Below are 24,668 nucleotides of genomic sequence, written 5' to 3'. Positions count from 1 at the left end.
CCAACTTGCAGGCACGTGCACACATAGGGCTCAACCTGTGCAGTGCACATGCCCTTTTTAGTCTTGGATAGAAAATGCCCTTCCAAAACGATCAAAAGTGCCCCCGCGACGCGACACAACCTCCGTCCAGTCCAGCCCTTCAGTAGGCGCGCGATAACACCTCTCTTGGTATGCGCGCTCAACCCCCCCCCCCCCCTCGGCGCTTTACAATACGCGCGCCACAACACAGCTGATCAGAACGCGCGCGACAGCACCGCTATTCAGTACGCGCGCGGCGACAACACCCGCTTTAGATTCGATCATTTCCATCTTTTTTTCATCTCCGCTACTAGCAGCACACTCCATTTCCGCATTACTGGATCTGTAGCGACAACAGACTGCAAAGGATTATGGCCACGCCGGGGCTGATGGGAAATGAAGTTTTAGCTACCTCCCGTTCGCTTCATTCGCCTGAGCAAATTTTCTCTGAAGATCTATAGTTTTACCGAGTCATGCGACTTCGGTAATATCGAAAAAAATTAATATTGCGGTATGACGGTATTTACAATACCGTTACATTCCTAGTATTGTGGGTAGTTTAGTTCGACACGCATGCTGGATGATGTGAGCTCGCTGTGTGCTGTGCAGCTAAAGCAGAGGAAGAAAGTTTTATTCAGCTTTCTTTTATGTTTCACTGTTTTATGGAGAAAATAACACTAGTTTGATCGTGTATAAATATCATTATAACTATATTGTATACATATTATTATAACTTGGCCTACAACATCCTGACAATCATCACCAAATTACATGATATCACAGGCGATTGTCTTCTGAGTGCACCAGACATGAATGACGCTCCTCATAGAGCTTGAGAAGCACACAGTACTGTATGATCTATATAATTTGTAAAATAAAGACTTGTAGGTTAAAGAAACAGCATAGAAGTAGGTTGCCGCGGGCCTTGGTGCAAGGCAAGGCAAGTTTATTTATATAGCACATTTCATACACAGTGGCAATTCAAAGTGCTTTACATAAACAAGAATAAAAGAGACAAGTGTGAAAAGTAAAAAGAAATAATAAAAATGATAAAAATAAGAATAAAAGTTAGATAAAACAGATAAAAATTTGTTAAAATGTTATAAGATAATGAAAAAGAAGAAAAAAAAACACAATAGTGCGATCTGTCGGACGCAGCACAGTGCTCATTCAGTAAAGGCACAGCTAAACAGATGTGTTTTCAGTCTTGATTTGAACATGCCTAATGTTGGAGCACATCTGATCATTTCTGATAATTTCTGGAACAGATGAAACATTTTTTTTAAAAGTGTATATAGAGAGAGATGGGTAACTAGATAGATTAAGATAGATTGATCTCTGCAGCAGCTGCCGAAGAACTGCGCGCTGCAGATGCAGCTGGTGTGAAAGGCAAACGCCTGTGTGCTGCTTCTGCTCTTCATAAGCGCTGCGCATGCACTGCTTTCACTTACGGTGTGAAACAGGCGTAAGCCAGAAGGACCCGATTAAACTAGGTCATGCTGTGCTTTTTCTATTATCCTGGTTTTCTTTATTCCACTTTTGTACAATTCCCCTCTGGTCAGCGTCTAGTGAGTTTCTTATTTTCCTTTTTGTTTACTGCCCTATTGTTTGTTTTCCCCCATCGTGGAGTTTTCCTTTTATGTTTATTTCTCTGTTTAAACATTTTGTATACCTCTATCTGAGAAGAACCTCAGTTGACTGTTTGGTAATAAGTCAGAATTATTTGAAATGGATGGCTCAGTGGTACATCTCTCCAGTCACTACACCAGAGATCTAGGTTCTAGTCTGGGTTGTGACAATATTAATCATCATTTTTGAAACACTTTAAACAGCATTTGTTTAAATTTTGTTTTAATAATGAAAGATTATTCTGCACGCACATGTTAAACCTACTATTACAAGACATTCATTTGAGATGACTGTGCCTCTGGTTAATGACTGCAGGCTTCTTGTGCTCTGAGAATGTCTGCAACATATTCAAAGGCTGACATCAAGTTTTCACTTAAAGTGAATTTTAAGTACCAAATATCATGAACTGATACAATGTTCAGTTTACAAAATCATAGTTTAGTGCAGAAAAATGTAAAGTCTTTATATGCAATAATGTGTTCACGTGTGACTGCAATTAGCAAACAGATTTTGACTGCATTAGTAACTACACAGTTACCTTTAAACAAAAGAAGATGCAGCATAACATCAAATACTCTCAGTTCATCTTGGACTTGAACACAGATGCTACCAACCTCCACAATGGTGACACACCTGTTGCTGTTTTTTTTTTTTTTTTTTTTGATTTTACGGAAAAATACCAGAAGCTGTGGTTGCCAATAATCTGCTGTTTTTAACATTCATAAATTCAGTTTACAGAATATTTTTGTTAAAAACACATTCCACAGTCTGTATTTTTTATCGAACTGCCAGCACTTGGTGGATGATATGTACCCCACTGTTAAAAATTGTCCTGTTAAAAAACTGTAAAATACTGGCAGCTGCAGTTGCCAGCAATATACTGTTATTTTACAGTATGTTGCTGTAAAAAATACTTGGACTACACTGATATACAAAATACTCAAGTGAACTCATTTTGTTTACTGACAGCAACTGCCTCAAATTGGCCAACTGCTGTATGAGTTTATGAAGTATTATGCTATATATGCTTAAAAGGATACTTATAATGATAACTTATTTTAGTTAATTAGAAAAGTTCAGTTTAACTCAATTTTTTTAAATTTCACAACAGCACACATACATGTAAATCTGGAAATAACACAGAGAGATTCTGACTGCATCAGCAACTAAACAGCCGCCGTCTTTAATAAATAAACATCCAGAATAACATCAGCAGTTCATTGTTCATCTTTAACTCATACACTGGCTCTCCTCTCCTCCACAACAGTGACACACAGAAGAAATTTGCTTCAGGTTTTACAGTAAAATGCAGGTTTTTCCTTTATTTAACAGTAAACTACTGGCAGCTGTGGTTGCCAGCAATATACTGTTTTTTTTTTACAGTCTGCTTCCGTAGTTTAAATTAACAGTATATTACTGTTAAAATACATTTTACACTGTGTTTTTACCTCTCACACCTTTAACCCTTTAAACCCCAGAGCAAATACTTCAGTTTTTATTGAAGTGTCCACACTACTGAGTGTTCAAGAAACATGGAGCAAAGCTGAAGTAAATTCATTAATTGAATTATATTATATTATATTACTAATTAAATGATAATTGAGGATTAGCGATGAACAAATTAAGAAACACTGAAGGGAAAAAACAAGAACAAAACATACAAAACTGCAATTTTAGTCACAGCTTTTTAATGAAATAACCTGAAGGTCAACAAATGATTAAATCATTTAAATTATCAGCGGATGATTAAACAACTCTACGAACATCATATTTAGCTACACTTATTACTGAAACGTTTATTTTTATGTAACATCTTCTAAAGTTCTTCTTGAGAGAAAGGGTAACATTTTACGTCACCATCATGGAGAACAGAGTTTGCTTTAGTTGGGCTCTTAGCCCTGACATATTTATCATTCATATATTTTGGCTGCTGCAATTGTTAAGAACTTTGTTTAAAAAGCTATTTTGATGTGGCAAGCCAGCCAAAACCCTAAATAAGATCTGGTGATGTTCACATTACTATTAAATGGCAGAGTCTGTTTTAATTTAATAGAATATAATTTACTGCTCCTATTCAATGTTTAATCTGTTGTTTCACATTACATGTGGCAATGATTTCTGAAAGAAAGAGACATCAATAATCAGTGTATGAACCTCAACACAATTAACAGTTTAACTCACAAACAGGCAACTAATAGTCTAAACATAAACAACAGCAGAATCAAACACAAATAAAGAAAACTGTGAGACCATTATACAACGTTTATTCATGCCACAATGCATGCTGGGATATTTGTACTGTGCCATACCCAGCATTGCAGCATGAAACATTTGAACTGTTACCATTGTTGAAATACAAGGTCTGATTCATGAGGTCTGAGTGTGTCTTTGTCATAACTGAGCTGTTTTTGTAGGTTAGTTCCTAACTGTAAAGTAATTACATAAGTATCTTTTGTTTCAACTTATTAATTAAATAAAAATCTGCAACTAAGCATAAAAGCTATTACATGAGGCCCTTCATCCAGACCTATACCAAAACCTTTAGGAGAATAAATTTCAGACAAATAGATTTATCTATTGACTTTCTACTTTATTGCTATAATAAAAGTGTTTTGTAAACTCTGTATTATAGCAGTTGGAAAGTCTAATTAAATGAGTTCAAGGGTGAAGAGCCCAACTAAACCAGCCCCTCACTCCATTACGGTGAAACAAAAAACACCTTAATTTCTGTTGGATCTCAATGAGAATAGTATGGAAGTCAAATCAGTCAGTAATAAGTGTGTGTCTGCTGTTGTTTGTGGAGTTGTTTAATGATCCTCTGCTGAGACTGAAGCTGTTTTATTTAATTTTTTTTATTTAATGTTATAACTCAAGTCACTGTTTGTATTTCTTGTTTCTTTTCTTCAGAAATTGTGATTATTAACAGCAGGTGTTCATCAGTGTCCGAATTCACTCATTAGTGTTCATTAAAACTGTCAGGTGAACTATATTAGTGAACTAGTTGATGGAATAGTAAACAAGGGCACAAAATGTGATTTCAAACACAGACTTCAAAATGTTGAATCTGAACTCTGTTAGCTCACAGTTTTCTGCAGCTGGTTACTTTCTCGATAACCAAAATGTTACCCAGAATGCACTGTTTTTAACAGAATATTACTGTTTTAGTGAAAAAACATTATTTTACCATAGAATCTGACCGTTTTTAACAGCAATTTTTTACAGTGTACATGTATATAAATAATGAGTGCATTGTACCTAATGATTAATGTGAATGTATCTAGATAGTAGTTAATGAGATTAAAATAAAGTGCAACTGAAAAAAGAAACTCAAACAGGTGAGGTGAGAAAATGCTCACAGAATGTTCAGTTTTGTGTAAACTACACATTATATTCAGAAAAGAGTTTTTTTTATCAATTAAAAGTATTTTCTTTTATATACAGAACTTCTAGAAATGGCTTGAAGGAGAGGAGAGGAAGTGGGAAGAGGAAATGAGAGTAACTCGCCATACAGGAGACGAGGAGGAGATGTATGGTGTCTGCTATTTTCTCCGTGTCCAGTGTTTCTACTGCTTCAGGTAAAGTCACTCATGTAAACCCCCACAGGTGCTCTGATAATGCTGCAGCTGTTTTTACTCTTATCTGCTCCGTTTAGGGTGTTTGAGATAGATGTTTTTCACTGAACCCATGATGTGCCGCTTCTTCAGAAACAGAAGTGAAAATGCTGAGTCTTTGGTTGCCATTTTAATCAGACAGAATCCATCATTTACAATGCAGTATAGCTTTTTGTCATTAATGTCTTGACAATAAATGTGTATGATTTATGTAAATCTGTATGTATGATTATATTTTAATCATATACAAAGAGATGATGGTAACACTTTACAATAAGTTAGGAATGGGTTAAGGATAATGCGGCCCTCCAAATCATGATATAATTATACATTAACGTGTTATGAGTTCATGGTGGTTAAATTAAGTATAAATCAAAGTAGTAATTGATACATTAATTAAAAGTCAAGCATGTACTAACAAGTAATTAACAAGTAAGGTCACTGTTATTCAGACATGAAGTTCTGTGACACACACATCTGTTTGCATGTTTACATACTTGTATTTGCTTGATTTTGTTGACTGGTGGGTGCACCAGATGATGCAAGATGGGCCTCAACTTCCCCTGCTTCTCAATTCATTTTTCAGTCTCAGTTGTCCAAACACTGCCTATAGATATAAAATCAATGGATCAGTGTGTTCAATTTTATTGACTGATGGGTGCTTTGTGATGATGAAAGATAGGGATCCAACTTTCAGCCTTCTCTTCTTTATTAGTACCTCAGTCTCAGTTTTCCAAACACTGGATATTGATATAAATACAATGAAACTGTTTATTTAAACAGAAAGTACCACATATCTAGCAATGTATTTGCTGCATAATTGCAAGTTTAATTGCCTAAATTATATCCAGGGCTTGACATTAACTTTTTTTTGATCACCAGCCACTGTGGGAAGTAGTTTTCCACCGTTACTAGCCATTCGCCATTTTTTACTAGCCACAATTTCATTGTTGGAAAAATATATTTTATATGCATAAATTTGACATTGGCATGCTAAAATTGCTTGATTTAAATTATTTTTACATGCCTCCTTGTTCGTTTCACTTTTTGTGTGTGTTGTGTGTGTATACATAAGCAAATATGTTGTGGTTTCATAGTGTTGCAGTGCAATTCGTTTTATTCCACAGGACTTTTCAGGGCTCAACACTATGAGGATTTACCCATTTTTTTCTCTGGCCACACCAAAATAATTATTTCCTTAACCCAAATTTAAACAATGTGTCAATATATCGCTGCATGCATACACTTTTTATTCAGCAAAGAAATGTTCTTAAAAAAACTATTGACTTTTAAAAAAATAATCTTATGTATCTAGAGCAGGGGTGTCAAACTCAATTCCTGGAGGGCCGAAGCCCTGCACAGTTTAGTTCCAACCCTGCTCCGACACACTTACCTGTAGGTTTCAAACAAGCCTGAAGGACTCAATTAGTTTGATAAGGTGTGTTTAATTAGGGTTGGAACTGTGCACCATGCACCATGTGCACCATGTGCGTGATCATAATAATAATAATTCTTCATTTGTATATGTATTTTGAACACTTTAAACACTTTACATATTGGGGGGAATTTCATCCAGCACCAGTGTGCTGCATCCACCTGGATGATACGACGGCAGCCATATAGCGCCAGACCGCACACGTGATGAAGCCAATTATAACATGGGAATGGTTAAGAGGCCATGGTAGGCAGAGGCCAGTGGGCAAATTTGGCAATTTTGGGATTTTTTAAAAACCAGAGAGTCTGGATTTCGTTTAAACGTAAGACGGCACTAACTGATCAGTACACTGTCCCCGTCACTATACTGGGGCATTAGGACCCACACAGACCATAGGTTGGGTGCCCCCTGCTGGTCTCACTAACACAACTTCATCCTCTCATTCGGTCCTTACCTGCTTTCTTTTGCACGCGCAAACAGTTGTTTTTGTCAGTCGTGCTGCTTCTTGATTCTAAGATCACATTTGCAAGCACATTGAAAAACAGTCTTAAACTAAAATAAATTTTTTTTGACGAGCCAGCGCTGAAAATTTGAAAATGACTTTTAACCAGCTAAAGTGGCTAGTGCAGGTGTCTGTCTAACCTGCCACAGCTGAAATCTACTTGCAATTGGCGGGTAGGCGGGTGTTAATGTCAAGCCCTGATTATATCTAGTTTCCATTTAAACAATGAAAACCAGACACAATATTTTTTTTTCAATTATAATAATTAACATACTTTCATTAGTTTTCAACTTTCAACATCTTTATCTAAAAATAAATAAAAGAATGAAGCTGCATGAATCAAGATCAACATAATGAACAACTAAAAATGAATAAACTTTACAATTACTGGACAACCGATTGCTGACATTTGAAAACTGTATCCAGCATCTTTTGTTTTGTATTCTCTCAATTCTGCGCTGCAGGGGTCTGTATATTTAAATATATGCTGGAACAGGGAGGAGCCAAAAACTAAATATTTGCATTAAAAAGCAACTGATTCTAAATTAGACAGGCTAAGCAGAAATTTAGTGGGAACTAAAGCACTTCTACACTGCGATGACGTTAAAAAAATAAAAAATAAATAGATCCGGGGTTTTGAGTGCAAGTGTAGCGCCACCCTCAGGTCACCCCATCACTACAACTGCTTAGACATCCGAGTGAATCTGAGGGAAAACGTGGACCAGTACTGTAGGTTCGTAGGAGCATAAATGAGAGACTGACTAAAGAGAACAGACAACAGAGATTCGTTTCAACTATAATGAACTTTATATAATAAAGAAAGAAAGAAATAAAAATATAAATAATAATCAACTTAATTTCTCTTTCCAGAGGGAAAAAAACAACAACAATAAAGAAGAACAACTTCTTTCAAAGAAAAAAACTTGGTTATCAATAAACCTTTTTTAGGATAATAACAAAATGAAAACCAAATAAACAAAAAGAATGAATTGTCTCTGAAGTCTCTTTTTTTCTTTCCTTGGAAACTTATTTAATATTTTCTTTCTGACAACTAAACTATCTTATTTATTTCAATTTTATGGATTTATATATATATATATATATATATATATATATATATATATATATATATATATATATATATATATATATATATATATATATATTTAACTATTTGTCTTCACACTAATACAGTGCAATTGAAAAACAATGATGAAACAATATATATTCTCAGAAAAAAAAATGATAAACAGTTCAGTAAAGGCTAATTCCAACAGTCTTTGTTGTATATTTTATATACCAGTCTCTGAAATCAAGAGGAAAAGTATTACGTTTCGATTTCAATCCATAAATTGAGGCCTACTGTCCTGCTGCCTAGAACATACCACAGTTCAGGTGGAAAGGAAGAAAGTGTGATGCCAGCTTACTCTGTCATCCAGCACAGTTCTGTCATGAAGATGATACATTAAACAAAAGGTGCAATCGCCGCCATTTCACCGTGAATATGTTCCATCGAGATCTGTTGGGTGGCTCGCCATCTCATTGCACGCGATGATCGTGTCCTCGCTGCATCCGCGTCAATATTAACTCAATATCGCAAGAACAACAAACAATCAGGTCCGATGAATCAATATCAATGTCTTTCTAGACGTTCAGGCGAGTTTTAAAGACAGGATTCCACTCGTTTCTCACTGGATTAACTCTCCGATCTCTGCTTCCATGAGCTCGCTTCTCTTCCGTTTCTTCCTCTGACGTCACTGACGTTGTTCACGTTGTTCCGCTGCACGCATTTCCTTTCACCTGATAGGTCAGTGGTGAGCTCAAATTTAACCTCTTAAGGGCTAAGTAACAATATACATCTTCACAATTCACAAAATTCAGAAAATAAAACTAAATCATTTACAATAAACAAACAGGAAACAAAAAACACCTTTAGATAATTTTAAGATTTTAACTTGAATTCTGTGAAGTACTTTTAAATTAATCTATTAATTTGGTTTTTAATTTATTAATTAAGCTTAATGTATATCATTTTATATTTGCATATACTTTTATTCCTATTTGTAATACTATGGATTACACTCTTTTATTCCTATTTGTAATTACTATGGATTACACAAGTAACTTTAAAGGGCATCTTATTAGCTGTGTTTCAAACCCACATGCATGGCAAACCACTTCAGAGGTACTTTCAAAATACTTGAAAGTATTGAGTAAAGAAATAAATACTCACCTCAAATAGCTGCCAGAGTCATGTGATTTCTCAGGGCAGCCGGAGCCATGCGACTCTCTAGGGCTGCCAGATCCATGACTATCCAGTGCCTGCTGAACCAAAGTCTCCTGACCAGCTGGGGTTGTATACACCGCCAGTGCTTCCTGAAACGTACGTTCTAAATAGTATGAATGTGAAAAGTATGAATGGAATTCGGACGTACTACATCCGCCATTTTGTCATGGTCACGCGACCTACCTGCGTCATTTGAGTCGATTTAATCCCGTTCATGAATTTGCTCGCGGGGCATCATGGGATAGCGCAGCGTGCATGGGATGTGCACTCCAGAATTTTGCCGGAAGTAGTAAGTCATCCGGGTACTTCTCGCATACTGATTTTCGAATTCTATGAATTTGGACATACTACTCGGCTCGCATACTGATTTTACCATACTATATAGTATGGAAGTATGCGGTTTTGGACGCAGCCAAAGCTTTCTGACCCACTGGGGTGATCTGAACTGTCAGTGTCTCCTGACCCTTACTATAAGGGAGATACAAATAAGTTATATAAAATAGATTAAAGATTAGAGAATAAATATATATACCAGGGGTATCCAAACTTGGTCTTGGAGGGCAGGTGTCCTGCAAAGTTTAGTTCCAACCCCAATCAGACATACCTGGGCTAGCTAATCAAGCTCTTACAAGGCATTCTAGAAACATCCGTGCAGGTGTGAGGCAAGTATGAGCTAAAATTTGCAGGACTGAGTTTGGGCACCCCTGATATATACACACTGTTAAAAATTGTCCCGTTAAAAAACAGTAAAATACTGGCAGCTGCTGTTGCCAGCAATGTACTGTTATTTTACAGTATGTTGCTGTAAAAATACATGGACTACATTGATTTAAACAATACTCAAGTGAACTCATTTTGCTCACTGAAAGCAACTGCCTCAACTTGGTCAACTGCTGAATGTGTTTATGAAGTAATGTGCTATATATGCTTAGAAGTATACTTATAACGATAACTTATTTTAGTTAATTAGAAAAGTTCGGTTTAACTCTAATGTCTTATTTTTCACAACAGCACACATACATGTAAATCTGGAATCACCAGAGAGATTCTGACTGCATCAGCAACTAAACAGCCGCTATCTTTAAATAGAGAAACATGCAGAATAACATCAGCAGTTCATTGTTCATCTTTAACTCATACACTGGCTCTACTCTCCTCCACAACGGTGACAGACAGAAGAAATTAGCTTCAGGTTTTACAGTAAAATACTGTTTTTCCTTGATTTAACAGTAATCTACTGGCAGCTGTGGTTGCCAGCAATCTACTGTTTTTTTACAGTCTATTTCCGTAGTGTAAATTAATAGTATATTACTGTTAAAATACATTTTTACACTGTGTTTTTACCTCTCACACCTTTAACCCTTTAAAGCCCAGAGCATATACTTCAGTTTTAATTGAAGTGTCCACACTACTGAGTGTTCAAGAAACATGGAGAAAAGCTGAAGTAAATTCATTAATTAACTGACTAATTAAATGATAATTGAGGATTAACAATGAACAAATGAAGAAATACTGAAGGGAAAAAACAAGAACAGAACATACAAAACTTTAGTCACAGCTTTATAATGAAATAACCTGAAGAACAACAAATGATTAAATCATTTAAATGATCAGCGGATGATTAAACAACTCTACAAACATCATCACCAGCTACACTTATTACTTAATACATGTATTTTTGTATCACATCTACTAAAGTTCTTCTTGAGAAAAAAGTGAAAGTTTTACGTCACCATCATGGAGAACAGAGTTTGCTTTAGTTGGGCTCTTAGCCCTGACATTTTTAACATTTATATATTTTGGCTGCTGTAATTGTTAAGAACTTTGTTTTAAAAGCTCTTTTGTTGTGGCAAGCCAGCCAAAAACCTAAATAAGATCTGGTGATGTTCATGTTGCTATTATATGGCAGAGTCTGTTCTCATTTAGTATAATAAAATGTACTGCTCCTATTCAATGTTACATCTATTGTTTTACATCATATGTCTATATATGGCAATGATTTCTGGAAGTTTTTAAGAATATCTTGGACAATAACACTGCTCTATGGTGTATATCGCACTCAAACAGACATCAATAATCAGCATATGAACCTCAATAATGGTGACAACTAACAAAATTAACAGTTTAACTCACACACAGGCAACTGAAAGTCTAAACATAAACAACAGTAGAATCAAACACAAATAAAGAAAACTGTTAGACCATTATACAACATTTATTTATACCGCAATGCATGCTGGGATATTTGTACCGTGCCACTCCCAGCATGCATTGCAGCATGAAACATTTGAGATGTTACCATTGTTGAGATACAAGGTCAGATTCATGAGGTCTGAGTGTGTATTTGTCATATTTAAACTGTTTTTGTATGTTATTTCTTAACTGTTAAGTAATTACAGAGGTATCTTTTCTGTTTCCACTTCTCATTAATTAAATTAATACCTGCAACTAAGCATAAAAACTATTGCATGAGGCCCTTCTTCCAGATTTATACCAAAACATTTATCAGAACTAATTTCAGATAAATAGATTTCTCTATTTATTGACTTTCCAACTTTATTGCTATAGTACAAACATTTTGTAAATTCTGTATTACAGCAGTTGGAAAGTCTTCTTAAGTAAATTCAAGGGTGAAGAACCCAACTAAATCAGCCCCTCACTCCATTACGGTGACACAAAAAACACCTTAATTTCTGTTGGATCTCAATGAGAATTGTATGGACGTCAAATCAGTCAGTAATAAGTGTGTCTGCTGTTGTTTGTGGAGTTGTTTAATGATCCTCTGCTGAGACTGAAGCTGTTTTATTTTATTTGATTTTATTTAATGTTGTAACTCAAGTCACTGTTTGTGTTTCTTGTTTATTTTCTTCAGTGATTGTAATTATTAACAGCAGGTGTTCATCAGTGTCTGAATTCACTCATTAGTGTTCATTAACTCTGTCAGGTGAACTATATTAGTTAACTAGTGTATGAAATAGTGAACAAGGGCACAAAGTGTGATTTCAAACACAGACTTCAAAACATCGAATCTGAACTCTGTTAGCTCACAGTTTTCTGCAGTTGGTTACTTTCTCGAAGAGAAAAATGTTACCCAGAAAGCACTGTTTTTAACAGAATATTACTGTTTTAGTGAAAAAACATTATTTACCGTAGAATCTGACCGTTTTTTAACAGCAATTTTTTACAGTGCAGTCAGCATAAATAAGCAGACCGCCTTTTAAAAATCAATATTCTAATGTGTTTATCATTGCATATAGACAATCTATTTTGTGTATTTAAACAAAACAGTTTTATTAAACAGTTATATTCATTAAAATAAGAGTTTGATGACTGACATATTTCTGTAATAAAAAGATAATTTAAAGAATTTAAATTCAACTTGTCATAAGCCAGGTTTTATCTGGGCTCCTCTGTCCAGTCTGTTGTCTGTCTCAGCTGTAGCCCTACACAATCAGGGCTGGCGAGAACTCATTACTCACCTGTGGCTCTTTTCATCTGATTTCCTCCTCTACATATACTCGCCCATTTTTGAAGTTGTTTGCCAGATTATTGTGATTTCTTATCAGCATACTCTGTGTGATTCTTCTTACTATAAAACCAACCTTCAAAGTATCCTTCTAGTCCAGTCTTGTTCAAGTGAAGTTAATCGTTTATTGCCATACCTGTGATATGCACAGTCTCCTTTTGTAACCCCTCTCGGCACGGGTCCAGAGGGAAAAGTTTCTGTTGCCAAATATACCCTCTCCATAAAGCGTACCTTCCGTGGTCTCGCAGATTTTTTTTTTTTGTGGTATTTGACATGCTTTTAATACAGCGCTTTCTGCATCCTGATTAGCACATTGGGTTCTGGGTCCTGATTATTGCATTGTGATCTGAATGGCTGTAGACCATATTCAAACAATCTCCTTTGGGCCGTGTCTCCTGTAAAGGACAGAATGTGTTCAGCTCAGTGTCGCCAATTCAGCGACTTCGGTACTATATATACAGATTTTTTAGAACCCCTTAGTGACAAATCGTCTAAGAAGTGACTAGTGACAAATCTAGCGACTTTTTTCTGTGTTACTAGAGATTTTTATACTCACATGTGTCCATACTGTACCGTTCCTACCCTGCTTTATGAGCTGCGGGTGATGCTGTCTGACCCTCCCCTTCCTCAGAGCACTCACATACAGGCAGCCCAGTCCTCGTACAGCGGTCTCTTACACCTGCAGCCTTTGAGCTGATCACCTATCTGCGTACTGATGGCAAATGATTTAGCACCACGAGTGAGGTATTTCCCTTGTAAAGTCAAACCGATTTGCTTCTCCTTTGTTTTAAATTTAATTATTTAATTTGAACATACATATGGCTTGTACTTTCCCTTGGTAAATCTGGATGCCTTTGGAGGAGATGATGTAATTGAGGAACTGCACTAATAGTATGTGGGCATTTTTCTAGTTTAATGAATAACTGGTGTTGTCTGAGGCACTGCAGAACTTGGGTGACATTTTGACGAAGTTCAGTTAGATTCCTGGAGTATATGAGGATATCATCTATATAAATGATCACAAAGTGGTGAAGAAATATTTAGAGAATCTCATTCATGAATGTTTGGATGACGGCTGGTGAAGAAGACGCACTGGTAAGAAAGTGGATATGACTGGGAAATGAGGGGAATTTACAGCACGATAATTGATACAGGGCCGGAGACTTCCATCCTTCTCACCCACAAAAAGAAGCTCAAAGCTGACAGTGAGGTGTATGGTTGAATGAATCCCTGTTGGAGTCAGACACATAGTCCTCTATTGTCTTGCACTACGAGATGGACAGGGGATAGGTTCGATCTTTGGGGAGCTTAGCGCCAGGCAGCAGGTTGATCGCACAATCCCATTGTTGATGGGTTTGGTGGCTGCCTGCTTACTGAAAACATCCTGGATTGCCAAGTGATCAGGTGGTACTTTCTGTGTGCACTGGGCTGCAGCGCTATCAATGCTGGTGGCAGATATGGGGAGAGACATAGACATGGAGACTGGGGGTTTCACGGGTACAAAGAGTTAAAAAATCTAAACTAGATGTACAAAACAGTAACCTTCGGACTTCCGGTTATGGCGGCAAGGTGAGCAAACACGTTTTTCTCGTGCTTAATTGCTTTTCAATAAATCCTGCATAATATTCCAGAGAGAGGTCATATTAAGAGACTAAATTGTAAGCATAAGAGTAAATCACTTTAAACATGCCAAAAAAAGGTAACCTTCAAGGTACACCCCAGTGATGGGCATGTGTACTCAAGAGTGTAGTATGCCAGGGTCCTTCAACAGTAGACAAATGTGTGCGATTCTCCCCGTCTCACCTGTCATCTTAAGTCTTTTATAAAACTGGTTGTAATCGTTTTCTGAATCGTTTGTGGTTTATTGAGGTGAACATTTATTAAAACACTCCTGTGTGATGATACAGGAACAAAAGTTACAGAGTTAAGTATAGAGGAACAAGAACCATCTACATTATTCCTGGTTAGTAAGTGCTACTTAAAAGAGTGACAATCAATTTTCAACTTGTAGCTTTTTAAAATGTAAATTTTCTGCTCACAGGGTAATTTCAGTATTTAAAAGAATAAATAAATGCTTAGGTCCATATGTTAATTGTGAAACTAATTCAGATGTTGTTGTTCCTGTAGCTGTGACTGAGTGAAGCACGATGGCCAATGCTAAACAGCTGCTCAAGAACTCACTGGATGAACTGGTAGAAGCTGAACTAAAGGAGTTTCAGTGGTATTTAATAAATGACCATAGAGATATTTCAAAAGCTGAAATGGAGAAGGCAGACAGGTTGAAGACAGTGGATAAGATGGTGTCATGTTTTGGACCAAAAGGAGCTGTGAAGACCACAGTAGACATCCTGAGGAAAATAAACCAGAATGAGTTGGCTGAAGAGCTGGAAAATAAACATAAGCAAGGTAATTTTTAATTTCCTATCAAACTTTACAAATGTGATCATTTGACTCACAATTTTATCAGTTTAAAATGTTCATATTAAAACCCTGTCCTAGCAATGGTTTTTGAGTCAGATGTATTGTCACAACATTTATTGCACAGCTTCTTAACCAGGGAAGAATTGCACTAGCTGATCCTAAGTTCTGTCTTAAACTGGAATGTAAAGTCCACACTAGAGGCTTAGTAACTACTAGCTAGTCTGTAACTAAACTTGTTCTTAATTCAGTTGCACCACATGTTCTTAAGGCAAAGCATATTTAGTAGGTCGTAAGCTCTCTCTAAAATTATGCATAGTAGCATTGAATGACCTAATATAAAAGGCATTTAAATCATTAAATTGCTTTAAAATTATGCAAATAATGCATCTATATATAACTGTCCTATGACAAATTACATTTTTATAGTACATCACAGTCAGTCACTATAACAGATGATGCATACACGCAAAATACATGTTATCAAACATTAAACTTGATTTTTTTTTTATATACTACACGTGAAAGAGAACAGAACTTGGAGAAAAAGTCAGTCATGAAGAAATTCTCGTTTTAATTTATGGATAAAATTAAAACAAAACACTCCTTGATAGAAAATTAAACTCTTTTTTCACAGACTGAAAAAAGTGAGATTTGGGAGAAAAAAAGGCTGCGAGTAGAGGGAGATCATTCTTCATTATCCTTGATGTAAACTAATCTTGCTGTCATCTCTTTTATATTGCTATTCATGGGGGCATGCTGCTGTAAATATGTTTTTGGAACGTAGCGTTACGTTTAAACGAAATTCAGTGGTGAAACACAAAAATATTTAGTAGTAAGTTGTAACACTAAGTTTTAACTTACATTTAAACTTACACACTGTTGGTGCAACTTGCCCCACATGAGCAGTCCTAAATTGGGCATTGCTATGGACAACAGTGATTATCAATCATAATGCTAATGCGTACAAATGGGTGCCTACATTTCACATTATCAACATTTGTGGCCTTCAGGAAACTGCATGTCTGCTCGTGCTGAAGGTGAATATATTGTTTGTCTTCGTTCATCTGAATTTGTTTCTTAATTTATACGTGCAATTGTTCTTCTTTGTAATGTGAAGCACAGAACATAATTATGTTTCACTTTAATAAAAAAAAATTCCTCTCTCTTTTAAAGGTGCAGTTTTAGAGACCTGTAAATCTCCTCCTTTTGATTACACAAACACCAGCCGTGAACTAAAGAAAAAATTAAAGGAGGACTATGAGAAGATATTGGTTGGTAATTCACAGACGGGTCATAAGAAGTACCTGGAGGATATTTATACTGATCTATATGTGGTGGAGAATGAGACTGGAGGAAGAGAGAGACAGCATGAGGTGATACAGATGGAGTCAAAACACAACCAACAGGATAGACCACTCAAGTGCAATGACATGTTTAAAGTTCAGCCTGACACAGGTCGAAAACACAGAAGAATCCTGACACTGGGGATCGCAGGGGTGGGAAAAACTGTGTCTGTCAATAAATTCATCCTTGACTGGGCTGAAGGAAAAGACAATCAGGAAATAGTCTTCATATTTCCACTGCCATTCCGTAGACTGAATCTGATTAAAGAAGAAAAGTACAGTCTCATAGGTCTGCTTAACAAGTACTTCTTTAGTATATCTGGAGGACTGAGCTCTCTTCCTGAAAAACAAGGCAAGGTCATGTTCATCTTTGATGGACTGGATGAATATCGCTTTAAATTGAACTTCAAAAAGGATGATGGATTTACAGATGTTAATAAAGAAATGACTGTGAGTGAGATAATAACAAATCTCTTAAAGAGACATCTGGTGCCCTCGTCCCTTATGTGGATCACATCCAGACCAGCAGCATCCAGTCTGATACCCCGAGACCTCATTGATCAGGTGACTGAGGTGCGAGGATTCATTGATGAACAGAAAGAGCATTACTTCATCAAAAACAGCAGTCCTGAGGTTGCTAGAAACATCATCGGCCACATCAAGAAATCCAGGAGTTTGTACATCATGTGCCACATTCCCGTCTTCTGCTTGATCTCTCTCACTGTTCTTCAGCCTCTGCTGGGTCAAGAGAGCAATGAAAAAACACCCACAACTCTCACAGGGATGTACATCAACTTCTTACTGTCTCAAAAGCAACAGATGAAAGAAAAATACAGAAATGATACTGAATCAGAAGCCAATGCCTGTTCTTTTGATGAAATTGTTCTGAAGCTTGGGAAACTGGCCTTTAAACAGCTGCAGAAAGGACAACTGATTTTCTACAAAACAGATCTGGAGAAGTGTGGGCTAGATGTCAGGCAAGGTTCTGTGTTCTCTGGATTATGTACTCGAATGTTTCAGGAGGAAAACCACTATTCAGGGGAACAGGTGTACAGTTTTGTTCATCTCAGCGTTCAGGAGTTCATTGCTGCTCTCTATGTGTTTTTCACTTACAAAAACAAAAAGGCAAATCTATTTCTTGATTCCTGGAAAAAGGAACTGAAATGGAAACTCTCTGAAAAGCCCCTGTTTAAACTTCATACCGCTGCAGTCAAGAAGACTTTACAAAGCAAGAATGGACACCTGGACCTTTTCCTCCGGTTCTTGATGGGTCTCTCTCTGGAGTCTAATCAGAGTGACATGAAGGAGCTTCTGCCATGGCTGAAGCTCAAAACTGGCATGATCAAAGACACGACTGACTATATCAAAAAGAAAATCGAGGAGGAAAATTCAGCAGAGAGGACCATCAACCTCTTCCACTGTCTGAATGAACTGAATGATGACTTTGTGGAGGAACTCCAGAAGAGTCTGTGCTCTGGAAATCTTACAGCACAGGATCTGTCCTCTGCTCAGTGGTCGGGTCTAGTTTTTGTGCTCCTGATGTCAGAAGAGACTCAAGAGAAGTTTGAACTGCAGAAATACAGAAGATCTGATGAAGCACTGATGAGACTGATACCAGTGGTCAAAAACACCACAAGAGCACTGTAAGAGTTTTCTGTATACACTTATGCCTGTTTCACACATCGATTTGAGTTATATTCATGCAGTGCAAAAACAGCACAGACTTTTTGTGCTTTTACATAAAATATGTATTACTGATTACCTGCTGTATACATTATCAGTTCTCCTTATATACTTCATTATTAGACATTCTTATCAATACTTTCCTAATTTTGTTTTTACACCATACAATAATATGATCTTCCCTTAACACATTTAAATGTTTAACTATAGACGGTGTGCACTTCAAAACTGGGAAGGGAAATTAAATAATTGATTTAAAATTTTTATAAATAATAACTAATGATTAATTATCACACAATTGTCAACTAAAAATAATTTTATGTGTATTTGTAAAGTTCATTTATAAATTAATTCCGAGAGGATCACATGCTTAGGATTGACCACTGCTGGTCGCGCATTAGCTAATGCATGATTTACCAATCGGATGATTCCTGACTCATTACAAATAACCAGAGTTCCTTACCTCTGTCATCTTCAGCTTGAAGAATCCCCTCTTCCATCCCTACTTCTCCTTTCTTTTCCTTGATAGGGCAGTACGGCAGTCCAGTGGTTAGCACTGTTGCCTCACAGCAAGAACGTCACTGATCCAAGCCTCTAACAGGCCAGTCGACGTTACTGTGTGAAGTTTGCACGTTCTTTCCGTGCTCCCATGAGTTTTCCACAGGTTCTACAATTTCCTCCCACAGTCCAAAAAGCTTGTGACATAGGTGAAATGACCAAACCAAATTAGCACCATAGACAATCTCTTAATCAGCAGTATATCTCTCTGTAGCAATCCCTAATGTGCCATTAGCCATAAATAGCAGAGGAGTTCTTAAGATCTACCTGAGCTCAAACCTCCCTCTCGCCCTCTGAGTGGGAGGGAGCCCCGGGCTCGAGGATCTTATGAGCTCAGGACTCTCTCATGGGACAGCATGCCAAATACGCTTTATTATCAATCATCAACTAAGTGTGAACTCTTGAAACAGCCTTGAATTCTCTCTTAAGTATTTACAGAGTACATATAGTGATTTTTCCTTTGCCCAAACTAAAACCCAACATTCAAATGTTTTTGTCACAGCTCTGCATTACCTTGGCTAGCTAAATGCAAAATCATTATTTTCTGTTTTCCTCACAGCCTACAATGCTGTAATCTCACTGCTCAGTCTTGTGAGAGTTTGTCTTCAGCTCTACAATCCTCAAACTGTGTCCTGCGAGAGCTGGACCTGAGTAACAATGACCTGCAGGATTCAGGAGTGAACCTTCTCTCTAATGGACTGAAGAGCCCAAAGTGTAAACTGGAGATACTGAGGTAAAAAACTTCATCTTTCTCTGATTTCCTTAATTGTAAAGTACTCTCAGTCATCAAATGTCAAATTATATTGGACAGACCTCCCAAAGATGTTTAGTGATCATTTCAAAATTAAAAATTCAGAATGCATTGTTCTAAATTATTATGCACAGCAGAGATTTAAAGATTTTTGTAAAGTAGTTGTAAAGAATCAGGTTTAGTAGTGAAGTATGCATTGCGCTCCAGCGTTATTTGATTTTGGTTGTCTAGAGCGAGAATGACGTAGACTAAAACTTTATGTGTTACACCACGCCGACCAAAAGGGTAGTCTTGGTAAACTTTAGGCAGTAGAAACGCAAACCCATGACCCGTTTCGTACTGTACCAGTCAATGGAAATGGGCCCTTAGGTAAGAGAGAAGAGTGAGTTGATCAGGGCCGCTTTCTTTCTCTCTCAGCTAGGCACACATTATATCTGATCGCAAAGCACAAATTTGAGGTTAGTAGTGTCAGCATGACTATCGATAGTCAATAGTTTCTCTTCTGATATTTGGAAAAAAGTGTGAAGTTAACCTTAAGGTCATAAAACCCTCGGCTGGGGCCTCATGTACGAAGACTTGCGTTGAAATCATACTAAAACATTGCATACGCACAAAGCTGTAAATGTGCGAACGCAGTAAAAAATTTAGATGTCTGAAACACTGTGTACGCCGAATCACACGCATATTCTCTTTGTACAACTGAATGAACGTGAAACTGAGCGCAACATGCACGAGCGCAAAACCCCTCCCTTCCTCCTCCCCCACATGAATATGCCAATGACTCTACTTTGGCAAAACCCAACGAAAAAGCAATGGCAAAAGCAACCAAAAAGAGAAACTTTGAACAGAATGTGAATTGGAGGTGCTGCTTTCGGAGGTTGCAAGTTTGGCCTCCGGAATGAATAACAAAAGAAAAAAATAGAGGTAACAGAGTTTAGCAGTTGGGTCTGAAAATCGCTCTGAGTGGATTAAAAAAGAAATAGTGCGATGTAAAGCTGTAAAATTTTGTAATGTCTTCAACAGCGCAAGTGGCATAGCTTGTAAAACGCATGGCATCATGTTGTGACACGCTCGAGCATAAACTTGGTTCAAATCCAGCTTCTGATAAACTCATTCTTTTTTCCCCCCGCTACATATCTGATTTTGCCTATATTCTTCATCACGAGGAAGACAAGTAGGAATTATTAATAAGTCTGTGCATCATATTTTATTTGCACATTTATTCAATGGAAATGTTTCTGATTCACGTATGCAAATTCATCTTCAGATGGTGCCTTTAAAGCAATGTGTGTGCAGTAGATCGCTCCGATTACATTGGGAAAAACTGCGACTGCTGCAAATTGCTCTTTAATGTTTGGCTGGTCAACTGCATGGTATGGAAACCTTATATACCTGCTAGACATGCGGATGAACCCGTCTCATACAGCTGCCATTACACGGCTCAAAGACACTTTGTAGAGTGCAATTTAACACAACTGCCTCTAGGAGTCACCAATGGAAATAAAACAGACACACACACACAAGAAATGAAGTTGGCGTGGACCTGCGCATTTCCACGTTTATTTCATCGTTAGCAAATCTTAAAGTGAGCGTGAAACGTGGCGTACGCAAAGTTTTTGTGTATGAAGCCATCAGCTGCAGAGAGCTCAACACACTTTCACTTTCAGAAACCTCACGTGCAATTGAGAGAGTTCTGAGTTTGCTGATCGAGTCTGAGTTTCTGAGAAATTGAGAGAAAGCTGCCTCCTACAGAGACAGTCATTTCTCCTGTATCCAGTGTGAGCGACAACGTGAGCAGTGGTGGTCAAGCTGGGTCCTTTCTTCTCTCTCTGGGCGTTTCACAGGGTACTTTTAAAAGAGAAGTCTAACGAAAGAGCACTTTCCCTAAGAAAGCAACACGGTCAGATAACTCATCTTTTACAAGATGCATTTCTGACAAGTCAAGACGTTTTGACCATGCATTTCAGAATGCGGTGGTTTCTGTCTTCGGATCCATCCTTCCCCCGTCTCATGCCTTCTTGGAGATCTCTCTGTAGCCTCTTCTGTCTGCAGCGAGGTCCACTCGATCCATTCAACTCAGTCTCTTTAAAGGTTCACGAAACCCTCAAGTACTTTTTTTGAGATTTTAACAGATTTGTGTGTTGAGCATCAGTTAGGACAATGTTAGCACATGTTAGCTTTAATTGTGGGGAACACCGGGTAATTTTGAGCTTTTGGGGCAGGAAAAGCTTTGAGGCAGGATCAAAATCTGCGACATAGCGGAGAACTGCAAGTGTAAAGATGACGCGTCGGTTTTTTCATTATTATTCATAACGGAGTTTTCTTATCCTATGAGAAGAGCCGGCTTCTTAATTATTCATGAGAGCACGTGCTTTCCAAGCTCAGCTGAGAAATCCTACGTTGATGACTGGGTGAGACGCGTCCACGGACCCACGGCACACAGTATTTAGCCATTCATGAAGGGTCGTATGTGTTTGTTTCCATGATCCATGGGGTTTGTTGTATGTTTTTCCCTGCGATCCTATCAGGGCCGAGACTGCAAAAGTGTGTGTGTGCTGCAAGCATTTTTGTCGGGAGAGCAGTACGAGAATTGGAGAATGGCGGACATTGTCTTTCATCAGGAGTTTGTTCACATTTAGACACATCACCGTGCTGCTGTGTTCGCCTAAATCCTCCAGATTACCAGCAGGGCTAATGGTTAAAATAGACAGGGTAGAGAACTGCTGCACTGAGTCTCCATTAGACTCGGGCATTGAGGGAAAAGTCCTCATTTAGTGTTTATATGAACACGATTATCTTTATAATGATATAAATTGTGGTTATCTGTATATGAAATTACAAATGTAGCAGCAGGACATTAAATTACTGTTTATTTATTTGCTTTTTAACTTTGTAAACTATAAAGTCATAGTTCTCCGCATGGTTTGTGTCTCATTTTGTGAACCTACTGACAACATTTGCTCACTCCCCTCCTTCTCCCCTGCTCTGCTGGCCACACCCACTCCTGCCCGTTGCTCTGAGGTGAGTATTCTGAGGTGGACCTGAACCGAAAGTGGGGGGTGTCATGACCCTTTAAGATTTCTGTTCATGTAGACAGCTCTGCTGGTTGCGTTGGCATTAATACAAGGGTCAGATATCTGGAAGCATTTTAGGTCAGTGAATCATGCAGGGAAATTAGACCAGTCTACTCTCATGTTTTTCTGAGCCCCTGGCCCAACTATGTGCCCGAGGTTCTCAGCGTTCACTTTTAGACCAGGTAATGAACCTGCAAGCATTGCCTGTGAATGAGGCAGACCCAGCCCAATTCATTATTGTGTCCTATTCTTGCACTGCGCTTATGTGACCGCTAAACAAGGAACCTTGCTTCCTCCTTTGTGTTTGCACATGGCACCTCTATAATTGACAATTATAGAGCTATGGGCTGGGAGACACCTAACACATTAATGAGATTTATATAAATATATTTATTTATATATATATATATATATATATATATATATATATATATATATATATATATATATATATATATATATATATATATATATGTGTGTGTGTGTGTGTGTGCCAACAACTGAGCATTGCATTCTTTAAATACTGGAAAAAGGAAAAGTGCATCTACATTTAACTTTTAGACTATTACAGTACTTATTTAATAATTAGAGATTAGTCTCTGTGAGTTTTCTTTTCCAAATAGTGAGCGCCACTACTTCATCTTCTTGGTCAATATCATCTGCCTGTAAGACTTCTGCATTCTATGGCGGTTTGCTCGAAGCAACAGTGCTGTCAAAATTTACAGCGAGCAAGTTTTTAGCTGTGTCATCAACTATAGCAGCCACCATTTTAGTTGATAATCTACTGAAGCAGCCGAAGTGCCCTTCGCTTTAAGATAAGCGGAAATAATGTAGTGGAAAATTATGCTGGATCTAAAAAAAAAATTTATTGGTTGCAAAAAAGAAGCCTAGGTCTTCGAAGTTCTCAAGTGAAGCAGTTTGTTGTTTCAGCAGAGATGGCTGATCGAGCCCCCCACCTGTTTCTACATATCTTATAGGTCATATAACATGTGCTTAAAATGTTTACATATGATCTTGTTGTTTTCTCTTTCTAAATGATTCTCGTTATGTATGTTATTTTAGTGAGGGTTGTTTTCATCTTGGTCAAAACATACATTTGTCTAAATGTATTGCATATGCTCTGTCTGCATGTTCTCACTCAATTTTAAGGCCCTGTATGTCTGTGTTACTTCTTTGCATCACTTGAATCTATGCATTTCTATAAGTTTGAACAGTGTATTTTTATAGTAATCTATATACTTGTTTTAAATATTTAATGAATCGATCATTTGTTTGTCATTTTTTTTATTTGTTGTGCCAAGCAAAACTGTATTTTTTTCATAAGCAGGATGATATGGGTGGAACAAAATGTAGAAAAGAACGTAGTTGCATCATTTTAAGCTCTGCAAGCAAGAATATTGGTTGATTTTAATTACTATAAACGAATGTATGATTGTGTACCTGAGGAGTGTCAGGCTCCTGTGTTTTTGTCATGTGACTTTCTCCATGTGCTCCTTTGATCTGTTTTCCTGGCGTGTTAGTGACATTTGTCAAACTAATGTGATCTGTGTTTGTAGATTGTCTGGCTGTATGGTGACAGAGGAAGGCTGTGGTTTTCTGTCTTCAGCTCTGACTTCAAACCCCTCACACCTGAGAGAGCTGGATCTGAGCTACAATCATCCAGGAGACTCAGGACTCAAGCTGCTCTCCCAAAAACTGGAGGATCCAAACTACACACTGAACAAACTCAAGTATGTGGAGGAGCAAAAACATGTTTTACTACCGTACAGAGCCAATGAAATGCAATTAGCATCAAACCAGAAGCGCAAATAACAAGAATACAAATAATAT

At 37.4% G+C, this 24,668-nt stretch overlaps 1 protein-coding gene across 4 annotated transcripts in view; it reads left to right on the top strand.

Moving 5' to 3' along the window:
- Nucleotides 1–24,668, top strand: part of si:dkey-233e3.2 — a 37,206-nt gene that overhangs the window by 3,106 nt on the left and 9,432 nt on the right. Inside the window, exons 2-7 of one of the 4 annotated variants that reach the window (XM_073946251.1) lie at nt 5,089–5,222; nt 15,136–15,414; nt 16,440–16,466; nt 16,603–18,415; nt 19,573–19,746; nt 24,395–24,568. In XM_073946251.1, coding sequence (XP_073802352.1) covers nt 15,156–15,414; nt 16,440–16,466; nt 16,603–18,415; nt 19,573–19,746; nt 24,395–24,568 — 2,447 coding nt within the window. In that variant the 5' untranslated portion in view covers nt 5,089–5,222; nt 15,136–15,155. 4 annotated transcript variants of the gene reach the window in all.

This window comes from Danio rerio, chromosome 4, assembly GCF_049306965.1.
Source record: "Danio rerio strain Tuebingen ecotype United States chromosome 4, GRCz12tu, whole genome shotgun sequence".
Lineage (NCBI taxonomy): Eukaryota > Metazoa > Chordata > Actinopteri > Cypriniformes > Danionidae > Danio > Danio rerio.
This window is presented reverse-complemented; position numbering and strand designations above follow the sequence as displayed.